Here is a 13125-nt window from a genome sequence, read left to right as displayed (position 1 = left end):
AACACTTTTAACTGAAGAGTCTTCCAATGTAAAAACCTAAAATGAAAACTGTTAGGAGCAACATGACTGAAATCCTGCATTTTCAAGTCAAATGATTGGAAAGTTGCCAAATATCTTTCGTCGAATGCATAATTCACAAAAAAAAGAAAAATAGAAACTAAAACAAATTTACTGTAATTGAATTATAGTGGTTTTAAATTGAAATTATTTGGCTCGTAAAATAATCCTTTACGTAAACTTTAAATTACAATGTATTGAACTAAAACATTTATTTTTAATTGTTGATTCTCATGATGCCATCACTTCCAAAAATCCCTTCCAAACATCTGAGCTGCGTAGGGAATAAAAATGCTTACAACCATCAGATCCCAAGGAATTACACAGTTGCACCTCTACAAGTTTATTTAGAGTAGAATAATGCTTTAGAAATTATTCATGGTATACATGTGTTCCTGGCTGTGGCAGCATTTATTGCAAATCCCTAATGACCTGGGGGTGGGTTTAGTGTAACAAACTGCTCTCTGGAAACTCTCATAACGAGGGGATGCTGGTGGTAGGTGCCTTTTGGTGAATTTCCTCCTCTTCATACATCTCTTGCTCCTGATTCCCTTCACGAACCCAGATGGTAAAATGGGCCCTTTTCTCATGACCCACAACTACTGGAATATGGCTGACAATCACAAATGGATGTGTACATAGGGCTGCACAAGCCTTCCTGTGCAGCCCAGACAGTAGAAGCTGTCACTTGTCCACACTTATCATCTACTCACTGTCATTCATGTGGCAACATGAGCTACTTGCACCTAGATTCCTGACAGGAATCATGAGCCAATAGTCCACAGAGGAGATCCAATAGCCAAAATATGACTTGATGGACTGGTGTCTTCCTTGCTGCTTCACCCAACATTTCCAGCAACATCCTTCTAAAGCTTTTCTGAACCTTTTCAAGTTTCACAACATCCTTCTGATGGAGGAAGACCAGAATTGCACGCAATATTCCAAAAGTGACCTAAACAACATCCTGTACAGCCACAACATGACCTCCTAACAACCATACTCAATACTCTGACCAATAAAGGGAAGCATTAAGACCCTATCCATGGAGATAGTTAACAATTGAGAAGGTAATCATTAAAATTCTGCGGCAGTTACAGATCAGCAAATACTAGAGATAAAGTAGTAGAGATTTGCAGATCAATCAAAGAGATATATGAACATCATGTTTATAGTTTAAACCATCTCAGGATAGATTACAATCAAGGGAATGTTGTAGGATCAAAGTTGGCAACTTTTCCTACATCTAACGAGGAAGGGACCATTGTAGGAAATTGGATCAATTCGTACTCGGGGGGGGGAAAGAGAACAATTTGGCAAAAGTGCAAAAGGTTTTTCCTTCTTTTTCTCTTCCCATGCCCAGGGGGCACATGAGACAGATGAAGCACATGCTTATGAGTTTCCTTAAATTCTCCTGGAAAGGTCACGAACCTGTCACAGACGGGTGCCACTCTATATGAAGCATGACGGGCCAGGAGACTCTCCTGATCTTACCGTCAGCCACTGGCACCTTGGAAGGATTTATAGGTTAATAATCAACTTGCTCAGTCCTTCCATTGTCATCAAGTCCCAGTGCAAAACCCAAACCCTGCCCAGAGGAAGGGATGTTACACGCTAAGATTTCCATTGTTTAAAAGGAGAGTAAAGTTTAATGGATATGGACCAAACTAATCAGGCAGAACAATGAACAGCGAAACAGATCCCATAGTGAAAAATGTGGAGAAACTGATATAAATGGATCGAGGTAAAAAGCGTGTGCATCAGAATGTTGGGCTCTGTGGGTGAATGGAGAAATGAAAATCAATCTGAAGCAGAGGCAGATGGAAAAGCTGTCTGCTGCAATGCTGAAGTAAGATCCAGAGAAATCTGAGAAGGTGCAGTGAGGAAGAGGAAATCAGGAGAGCTGAAAGGAAATACAAAAATGTAAGGCAGATAAAATGACAAGAAGTAGTCAGACTTTGTAAAAGAAAATCAAAAATAACAGGTTGGTTAAAGAGTGGGCAGTACTAGTGAGGGTGAATTTGTAGAGGATGAAGGTATGGGAGAGATAATGAAAGAATATTTTCTATCAGTCTTTACAAATTTTGGTGAAAATGAGATTGTAGGATATGAAAGAAAGGCACACGTATCAGTTCGCAGAAATCATCAGAGAAACAACCTGTTCAGAAAAAGACATTCTGCAGGGACATCAAAAATGCCTTGTTGCAGAAGAGAGAAAAGGATTAATCATTGACCAAATGCTCTGATATTAGTTAGGGGTAAAACATTAGGAAGTAATTTTTAATATAGGTGAGGGCTTGGAATTAGCAGGGATGTTAAATTGCAAAACATTCTCAAGTGTATTGGGAAAATGGCTCCAATCCATCAACTTTCAGCTTTTACTGAGTCTGGACAAGGGATGGGCAGCCAACCCAAACCCAGGAGAAGGGCATTAAAAACCATAGTAAGGCTGGCAATGTAGACACCAAATTATCAGGTTTCCCAGGCCTCGTGACAACCAGCATTTGAAGCATAGGCAGGTGCAGGGAGGAGGTAAAGTGAGTTTACAGCACTGCTTATGCGTCAGGAGCATTTGTACTGCTTTAGCCGCAAGCTTCCTCCCATCAGAGCCCCACTCTACAACTTAGCTCTCCCTTCCAATGCCCCGTGACCCACACCACCATCCCCAAGGACCGCGAGCACAGATTTGTTAAAGGCAAGTTGTGCTTGGCAAATTTCATACATTGCAGGTCAGAAAGGAAAGTCCAGCAGATGTACTGCCCACAAATTCTCAGAAGCCACTTGATGATGTTCCTCCCAAAGGGTTTGTTACAAAAAGGGCAAAGAATGCAATACTAGATAATTTTTAATAATTGATTAGACCATAGTTAGAGTATTGTGTGTCATTGTGGATTTCCTATTATGTAATGACAATAAATTACATTTATATAATGCCTCTAATACCCTAAGACACTTTGCAGGATTGGAAAGTATCAGTAACTAGAGAAATGTGTTTGAGGCAGGAGTGACGACAATAGATTTGGTCTTCCCAATATTTAACTGGAGGAAATTTCTGCTTATACAATTCAGGATGTTAGAAAGGCAATCTGATAGTTTAAGAGACAGTTGGGGAGGGGGCGGGGGGGTGTCGAGAGAGGGGGTGGTGTGTTAGAGCTGGATGTTGTCAATGAATCTATGTGAAAACCAGCCTTGGCTTCTGAATGATATTGTTAAAGGGCAAAATGGAGATAAGAAATAGGATGGTGATGCAGGATAAATACCAGAGGCAATGGCAGCAAAAGAAGTAGGTACTTCCTGGTAGTAATTAGAAAGATAATCATGGGAGTGGGTGGGAACAGCCCTCCTCAGCTGGGTATGTGCATGAAAGGAGCATGGTATGTTCAGCAGTGTCACAGACTGAGACAGGTCAGTGAGGAGGAAAAGAAAACATTCATGTTGGACACAGTGGGATGAGATATCATTTGTGACTTTAATAAGAGTCATCTAGCAACTGTGATGGGGTGGAGTCCTGATCAAAAGCATTCAAAGATGGAGTTTCAGGAAAGAAGAGATTTGAGAAGTGGCAAAACATTCAAAAAAGATTCACAAAGATATTAAATCAATGCCATGAATGCAATACAAATCTCCCAAGATTGTTCAAGGAATGGGATCTTATATTTGTGAGGAGAGTTTTGAATGTAATGGATGATTTCTGATTGACTAAAGAAGTGATGAGTTTGTAGAGGATTTTTAAACACTGATAATTTTGAAGTGGGTGAACAGGGAAAGACCATCTCAATTATAAAATTTCAATTATACCTAAGAGAACGAGGATCAGAAGTTGCAGAAATGCATTTACACAACGGATTGTTGAAGCATGGCATTTTTTACCTGACTGAGGTGGATACAAGTGCACCTTTTCTTGCAAAACATTGGAAGCAGAAAGCAGAGGGAAATGAGAAGAACGTGCAACAGTTGGATTAGGTTTCGTAAGCAAAGAAACACCAATGGCCCCTTTTACCTAAGGTGTGTTTCGGTGGCTGGAACATTGAAATGGTTGAAGAATAAGGAAGCTTAGGAAAGAAAAAGCTAAGCTGTTACCTTATGCTACACGGAAAGTACCTGCTAAAAATTATTATTCTGTTCTAGAAGTGTTTTCCCCATTTTCACATTAAAACGCGACTCATCTGAGCTTATCTGAGGTTACATCTATTGGCAGCAACTGTCAGTACTGTCGACAAGGTACAGCATCTTATGCACCGTCTGGAGGAACAGCTGTATAAAATCCTGAGTTAATAATCTACTGTAAAATGCTCAATAAAGCAAAGTAAAGTGCTCTCCTAGAAGCCTGTTATGGTTTTAAAACCTAATTAAAAGGTAGCAAAGCCCAAGAATAAAATCCACACACAAAACCTGACGTAGCTATTAATTTTTCATAAAATGAGCTTCCTCCTTTTGATTTCTAAAGCAGTAGCAAAATAGTTGGAAACACACAGAGGAATCATAAACATATGATTATGTGGGATTATGTAGTTTACATAATATACTGCACATATAAAGCATTTTATATAATCAGCTCATTACAGAGAAACATAGAAAATAGCACGAAGTTTAGGCTATTCAGCCCTTGGAGACATCTCTGCCATTCAATATGTTCATGGCTGATCATCCAAACCAGTCACCTGTACCTGCTTTCTCTATATATGTTTTGATCCTTTTAGCCCTAAAAATAGTAAGATTAGATTAGATTACTTACAGTGTGGAAACAGGCCCTTCGGCCCAACAAGTCCACACCAACCCGCCGAAGCGCAATCCACCCAGACCCATTCCCCAACATTTAACCCTTCACCTAACACTACGGGCAATTTAACATGGCCAATTCACCTAACCTAACCTCCATCTTGAATAGTGCTTACAGTGCTTATGTTCCACTCCAATCTCCCACCATTTGAGCTAACATTGTAACCATCTAATTCCCTTCTTCTCCATATACTTGTCAAGCTTCCTGTTAAATGCATCATTCCTGCATAATCAACCATTATCTCTAGTATCCTCACCACTCTTTGTGTAAATTTCTTCTGAATTCCATATTGGATTTCTTCTGACATTGATGGTCTCTAGCTCCTCCCAAACATTCCCTTTGTATCTGCTCTATCATAATTTCAAAGACTGTCCTAAGGTCATCCATCAACCTTTTGTTTTCAAAAGTGACCCTTTTGATATACGTATGCCGATATCAGCCATGTAAATCTCCTCTAGACCTTCTCCAAAGCCACCATATCCTTTTGTAATGAAAGTTCATAACATATGGCGATTGTTTCTGAATTTAAGTTCCCAAAGTGATGTAAAGCTTTAATTTGCTTTGCATTTCTACCTTGTGTGTGCTATGAAGGGAAGGATATAGTTGTACTCCATTTTTGAATTTTTTGAATGGCTGATGGTTTGTTTAAATGCATTTAACTAAGGTTTTTGTAACACTTGATGTGAATAGCTTAGTGCACTTGAAAGAAAAGTGTAGAAGAAGAAAAATATAAAGCTATTGCCTTCCTACAATTTTCCTATAACACGGAGAAAGAGACAGAAGCAGGATTATTTAGAAAGGTAGTTCCTTTAGACAGAAAAGAGGAAGTACTGTTTTGCAGTCTCCAAACAGTTAGAGCTAATCCCACAACCAATGGGTCAGATCTAAGCTCTACAGTCCTGCCAATCAAATAATTCACTGAATGAGGAGGCTCCATAAATATCTCATTCTGAAGGATGGAAGAGCCCAGCACATCAGTGCAATAGATAAGGCTAAAGCATTCATAATAATCTTCAGTCAGAAGTGGCGGTGATCCAGAGCTTGCCACTCCCCTAGCCAAGCTCTTCCAGTACAGCTACAACACTGGCATCTACTCAACAATGTGGAAAATTGCTCAGGTATGTCCTGTACAAAAAAAAGCAAGACAATTACTGCTCCATCAGGCTATTTTTGATCATCAGTAAAGTGATGGAAGGTGTCATCAAAAGTAATATCTCGCAGCATTGGCTCAGCAGTAACCTGCTCAGTGATGTCCAGCCTGAGTTCTACCAGGGCCACTCAGCTGAATTTACCTTTCCCACATTTTCAGGCAGTCTTTTCCACAACATAACAACATGCAGCATTAAAATAAAGTCCCTCTCACATTGCCTCTTGTTCTTTTGGTGATTATCCCAAACCAAATACATTATTGCTTCCTTGGTTTCAACGGCACAGTGAATCTTCCAAGACTTCATAAAAAAAATTGTCATTACATTTCATATCATAATGTAATTTCTCAAAAGAACAATGTTAAAATTGGAGTCGGAGAGAATGACAAGGAATCGTTTCAATCTCCCAGGAATGTTATGTACAGCTAAATACTGCTCAATGTAATCCATCTATCTTTCCAGCTCAGACAGATAACAGTCCAGATCTTCCCTGGAGTCATACCCACTCCAATGTGACCAGAAGTTTAACAGAAACTGGTTTTTGTGAATAGTCATACTTCTGTCCATTTCGAATGAAGTTATAGCAGCAAATTAGAGGCTTCAGGCGATGAAAGCTTTGAGCTGATAGATCTATAATTTGTATTACACTGCTTAAGTGATGAACCCATAGGAAATGCCTCATTTAGCAGCACTATCAGACCTCTTTCATTAAACTTGCTTAAAATTGCATGCAAAATACTTTCATATGGATAAGTTCATTGCTAAAATTGAAAAATCATTTTAACCCTAAACTTTGCCACATTTCATTGTATTACCTTTACATTAAACACCTTCTCAAGGACAATTAGGAATAGGCAATAATTATTGACCTGAAGAAAGTGAGGACTGCAGATGCTGGAAATCAGAGTCAAAAGGTGTGGCACTGGAAAAGCACAGTTGGTTGGTCTGGCAGCATCTGAGGAGCAGGAGAGTCCACATTTCAAGCATAAGCTCTTCATCAGGAATGTTCCTGATGAAGATCATATTCCTGATGAAGAGCTTATGCTCGAAACATTGTCTCTCCTGCATCGCAGATGTTGCCTGACCGGCTGTGCTTTTCCATCACCTCACTTTTTGACAATAATTATTGACCAGGTGAGTGATGCCCACATCCTGCACAAAAATGATCTTCTAGCATGACTGTTTTGATATTTCCTTGAATTTATTTCTGGAGCAAATTGGTATCTGGAGGCATTCCACTAGCCTCACAGTTACTATCCACAAGTTGCAGCTTATTCCGAGTATGGAAATTCTAGCTAAAAGCTTGAGTAATGAGTGATTCCTAAATTTTAAAACAGAGACAAAAAGAGTTGGAAAACTGTAGTAGATCCAGCAGCATCTGTGGAGAGGGAAATAGGATTAACATTTTGAGTTCAGTGTGATTTTTTTGAATTCCAAAGAAGACCCATTATGGCCTTAAAATGTCAACCCTCTTACTGCCATTCTGTTGTGCTTTTCAAACACTTCATCCCATTATTACGTTTAATTAAAATTAAATTAATTAAGTTGTTGGTTTCATAATTTCAGATCTCCAGCATCTGTGGGGTATTCTGCTTTTATGTTATTTAAATTTTGAGGCATTAATTGCATTTGCTTACAGAAATTAACTGCGTAACACAGTCTGGCGTTATTACAGTTCAAAGTTCCATTCTGCTACAAATTGTTGTTACAACCCAGAACGGGTTTTCATTAACAGAAATTGAGAAAAAGCCTTGGGTAAGTCTCCAAAACAGCCCATTTGTATTCAGCAAAGGTTGAAAGTTGTCTGCGGAATGATGGTTTCCACAGTTGAATAGGTTGTCTAATGTGGAAACGAACAAGACAGATCAGGAAGTTAGCAAGATTGACAGTGTATTGTGTTGAGTTGGTTGGTCTGATTTACTGGTTGGTCTGGGATGGAGTATTCCAATATATGGTCTAGGCTTCTCCTGACCAGACAGAGGAAGAAAACAGTCAGACTTTGCTTTTACCGCTGCTGGAAAATACACCAATACAATGTGCACAAGTTGAGCTGCAAGAGGGTGACTGGTCCTTGAGGATCCCTACCCCAGCGAGAGTAAAGTCGAACAGGGGAGAAAAAAGTGGTGGCAAATAGGAAACAATTTCAAAGTCTCTGCTTATTCACAGGATCTGATTGATGTTGGGACAGTTGGAGCTGGAAGTTAAATCAGATAAATTCATGCATTGGAGAAAGATATAACGTTACAGAAAGCGTGGATGAGAGTAGAATTAATTCCAGGTTTCTCAGGTTTAAAAATATGCAGGTGTAATAGACTAAACCATCTCTTCTATGCTAGAAGTATACTCAGTTCTAAATAATACCAGAGCAAAAACAAAAGACACTTAGTGCTCTTGCTTTGTTGTTGAGATGCTCCTTGAGTGGGTGGGAAGGAATTTTTCTTGATGAGGAAGTTCCTACCTCCTCATATTAAAGTCACAGAGTTAGCTTTTACAGGACGATGGTGACCTGACCATTCAGGTGAAAATGGCAGGGGTGATCTCACCCTTACTCTGTGGGTTCTTCCATAGGCATTCTACAGCTGTCCCTACATTGATTTGCTTCAGGCAGGATGTGCCTCCCACTGGGGCATGAGATCATGCCTCAGACAGTTGCTGGCCATTCAAATGGCTCACAGCTTACTGGCCCTAACAGTGCCACCAGGGGCTATGGACACTTCTGGAAATACAGCAGGCTCCAACACCAAGGAGCTGGAGTCAGAGTAAGGGCGTTGCCACCAGGGCCATTCTGAAAGGTCACAGTGAGCAGATTGGTTGAGGGTGGGATGAGGGGGTGGTGCAGAAAGGTCACTGGGGGACTGGGGTGGAGGAGAGACCATCCGATGGGCCTGGGATGACCAGTTAGGATGAACCCTGTAGCCTGTGACCAGCCAGCATGGCGAAAGCTATAGAGAGGATGATTGGCATGGAGATCTCCTGCCACTGATCTTGATCAGTGCCATCAAATCTCTGATGTGGCACAACTTGTAAGGACCTTAATTTGTCCAACAATGGTTAGGCTATACTCTAACTGCAGTGAGCATAGGTGTGGGAGACTAAGCAGTGGGAAGCTGCTGGTAATATTTTATAGCTCTCTCTGCCTGTAACCCTATTATCGTCAGGGCTACAAAATCTAGCTGATTGAATTATTTACAGCACAAATAGTGGGGTCATTCGGCCCATCAAATTGATGCCTGGTTTTAGTTCAGAAATTGCCAGCATTATTTACATTCTGCCCCCTTTGTCAATTTTAGTCCATCTTCTTGATGACGCCAATTCCTGAATCAACAATGTTCATGTTTTTGTTTTGCTTAATAACCAAACTGTAAACACCCAACCAGACCGCTGACTGAGACAAATGCATTTTTGGATCAGCTTTTACCGTGAAACTCAATTGAAAATCATACATCAGTGTACTTTGTATTTTAATTTGGGGTCATTTTGAACTTTTGTGGTAACAGTCCTTCACAAAATAAAGACCATTGCAGCAACATATAAATACCACAGGAACATAATGACGGCACATTAGGGATTGATCTGGATGCACAGTGTTCCTTCAAGTCACTTTAACATCGTGCAAACACATCGGATATTTCTTTTCTGTCCTCTTGCATTATTAATAAATTTCACTGGGCTATTCAGAGCAGATCTTTAAGATTACCAGGAATATTACAGATGTTTAACCTTGCTGTTTACAGTCTTATGAGCAGCACCATCAAATCTTAAGAAAGTCAAACTCCTGAATTGTTTCTCCCGGCTCTCATGCTATCCCTTACGGAGTTACTTTTGTACTGGAAAAGCAGCTTACTGACTGAGTTCCATTAAAAAATGAAGTTGATCTTTCAGTTGGAAACGTAAGCTGCTAAATTAATAGATTCCAGTGAACTCGGACATGTTAGCACTCTATACACTTCTGCAAAATTGCCCTGGATAACAATCACTTTATGATAAACTCTTTATGTCCATCTTACAATTTAGAATTATTATCAATCTGTATTTTACTGTTCAATTTAATGGACACATTTTTGCGATTATAATTTATTGAAACGAATGCAGAAAATGCCCATATAAATACTTATCTTTGTTCCTTTGCTGATTATGTTATGTTACATACCTCCACCATGGCTCTGACACAGATAGGGGAAACGCCACACATTTCCTAATCCCACACAAAATCCAATACATGTTAGCATGTACTGTGCTTTGTTGTCCCACTTGGGTCGGTCATCTACTTCCTCTACCTCCTTCCTCTCCAGCTCTTCATAGGAGAGAATTCGATCTTCCAAGCCAGGATTTGGTAAAACGAGTCTTGGCATTGTGGATCAGAGACAGATAACGCTGCACACCACAAGCGCACACTGTCCCTGACTGAGAACAGGCAGCCAAAGGGGGTCTGAATAAAGTGGATGGTGCTGCTGTTGACTAGATGCTTTTATACTGAACCTTTAGCACCATCACCTGAAAGTGTGTACACTGTAGATTGTGGTGTCAGCAGAATGCTTGATTACATGAGGTAAATTTGAAACTTATTAATGTATTTTATCACCCGCTCATAGCCTCAATTTTAGGTTTGGTATCAGGAGACCAATCAATGTTGACAGAACTGCTTCCTAGGAATGAAGAATTTATAAAAGATCTTTGTCCTCAGCACGGCTTTAATTTTGAAATTTTGTGCTGCAAATGTTTCTTTCACTGGCTGAGAAACAGTAAAATTGTTACTTTTATGTTGGAATGTCATTTTCGATGGTCAAACATTTCAGAGACCATTTCAGAGAGATGGTCAAACATTTCAAAAATGGAAAGAGTGAGAATATCATTACTGTGTGATCATTTTATTAAACCACTCCCTCCTTTTACAACTGGCAATGCCATTCTTAAACTGCGATCCACGTAAAATAATCAACTTGATAAAAAGTTAAGGGCATTAAAATAAATAAATTCTTATTGTACAGTTTTATTGAATTAAAAATACTGATGCATTCTATCTCTTCCATTTTTTGAGCACTGCATTAAATCTGAGTGATAGGGTTCAAGGGATTGTTGCCAAACAAATAGACCTTGGAGTGCAGGTTCACAGTTCCTTGAAGGTGGAGTCGAAGTTAGGGAGGGTGGTGAAGAATGCATTTGGTACACTTGCCTTTATTGGTCAGGGTGTTGAGTATAGGAGTTGGGAGGTCATGTTGCAGCTGTACAGGACATTGGTTAGGCCACTTTTACAATGCTGCATTCAATTCTGGTCTCCTTGCTGAAGGAAAGATGTTGTTAAACTTGAAAGGGTGCAGGAAAGATTTATAAGGATTTTGCCAGGATTGGAGGGTTTGAGATACAGGAGACGGTGAATAGGCTGGGGCTATTTTCCCTGGAGGCTGAGGGGTGACTTTACAGAGGTTTATCAAATCATGAGGGGTATGGGTATGATGAATAGTCAAGGTCTTTTCCCCAGTATAGGGGAATCCAAAACTAGATAGCATAGGTTGAAGGTGAGACAGGAAAGATATAAAAGGGATCTAAGAGGCAACTCTTTCACACAGAAGGGGGTGCATGTATGGAATGAGCTGCCAGAGGAAGTCAGATTAGATTAGATTCCCTACAGTGTGGAAACAGTCCCTTCAGCCCAACCAGTCCACATCGACCTTCCGAAGAGTAACCCACCCAGACCCATTTCCCTCTGACTAATGCACCTAACACTTCGGGCAATTTAGCATGGCTAATCTACCTAACCTGCACATATTTGGACAGTGGAAGGAAACCAGTGCACCCAGAGGAAACCCATGCGAACATGGGGAGAATGTGCAAACTCCACACAGACAATTGCCCACGGCTGGAATCAAACCTAGGACCCTGGTGCTATGAGGCAGCAGTGCTAACCACTGAGCCCCACTTGTAGAGGCTGATACAATTACAACACTTAAAAGGCATTTGGATGGTAATTTGAATAGGAAGAGTTTAGAGTGAAATGGGCCAATGCTGATAAATGGGACTAGATTACTTTAGGATACCTGGTCAGCATGGACGAGTTGGACCGAAGGCTCTGTTTCTAGGTTGTACATCTGTATGACTGTTTGAACAGCTGGCCAATGAGGTTGCACTTTCTTATGACGCTTCTTTTCTCTATGGTGCCTTGTGTTGTGCCTTCATTTTTCATATGCCACAGTTGTACAAAGTAAGAGGAGTGGCATGGTGGCTAAGTGGTTAGCACTGCTGCCCCACAGCACGTGGGACCTGGGTTCGATTCCACCCTTGGTGACTGCTTGTTTGGAATTTGCACATTCTCTCCATGTCTATGTTGGTTTCCTCCCACAATCCAAAGTTGTTCATGGTAGGTAGACTGGCCATGCTAAATTGCCCATTGTGTGGGTTAGCTGTGGGGAATGTAGTGTTACAAGGATAGCGTAGGGGGATGGGTTTGGGTGGGATGCTGTTTGGTTGGTGTGGACCTGATGGGCCGATTGACCTACTTCCACACAGTAGGGGTTCTATAAATCTAAAGGATTTTCCATAAGATTGATGGAGGAAGAGGCATTTGAAAAGGGAATCTTTCAATTAGCAATCTCATGTCACCCAGGGACCATACTGTCGAAGTAGCCTTGGTGCAGGTGCAGGTAATGTAGCTAGCACAAAGAGCAAGCATAGTAGTAAGAAAAACACTGAAACAAAGGCATGGCAGATTATTGTTGAAGCTTGATGATGTAGCCTTCTCAATCTGTGAACGTTTGCAACTTAAGGTGGCTTTGATGATGGCAGGAAAGAGGGTGATATACCTGTTTTCTAAAGGCAACAGGTTAGAAATACAAGTCATTGTAAAACTGAGCAGAGAAGGTAGAAATGATTCACTTTGTATTATGAGAAAATAAGGGGTTGGGAGGGAAATGGCAGTCAGAAATATTTCCAGATCCCAAACCCACCCCACGGGAATCAGTCACGCTTTGGACTGTTCTCTCTCTAATGGACACTTAGATAGATTCTCTGGTGGTTTTTGATACCATGCTTTTTAAGGGCAGTCCATCTTCATGTTGTTTGTTATAGTTATTTTAAATTAGTACTTTTAAAAAGCTGAAGGACTTCATCAGAATCTTTCTCTCTCAGGTTCCAAAAACGTATGATCTG

The 13125-nt window shown here is 40.4% G+C and overlaps 1 protein-coding gene across 1 annotated transcript in view; it reads right to left on the bottom strand.

The window, feature by feature from the left end:
* LOC140464901 (sodium-dependent neutral amino acid transporter B(0)AT1-like) overlaps positions 1–10388 on the bottom strand; it is a 47490-nt gene extending 37102 nt beyond the window's left edge. The window contains exon 1 of the mRNA XM_072560497.1: positions 10133–10388. Coding sequence (XP_072416598.1) covers positions 10133–10334 — 202 coding nt within the window. The 5' untranslated portion in view covers positions 10335–10388. The remainder of the gene's footprint in view (positions 1–10132) is intronic.
* Between the last annotated feature and the right edge of the window lie 2737 nt (positions 10389–13125).

The sequence above is a fragment of the Chiloscyllium punctatum genome, chromosome 41, assembly GCF_047496795.1.
Source record: "Chiloscyllium punctatum isolate Juve2018m chromosome 41, sChiPun1.3, whole genome shotgun sequence".
NCBI lineage: Eukaryota > Metazoa > Chordata > Chondrichthyes > Orectolobiformes > Hemiscylliidae > Chiloscyllium > Chiloscyllium punctatum.
The sequence above is the reverse complement of the archived record's forward strand: the minus strand, read 5'-3'. Positions and strand labels throughout refer to the sequence as shown.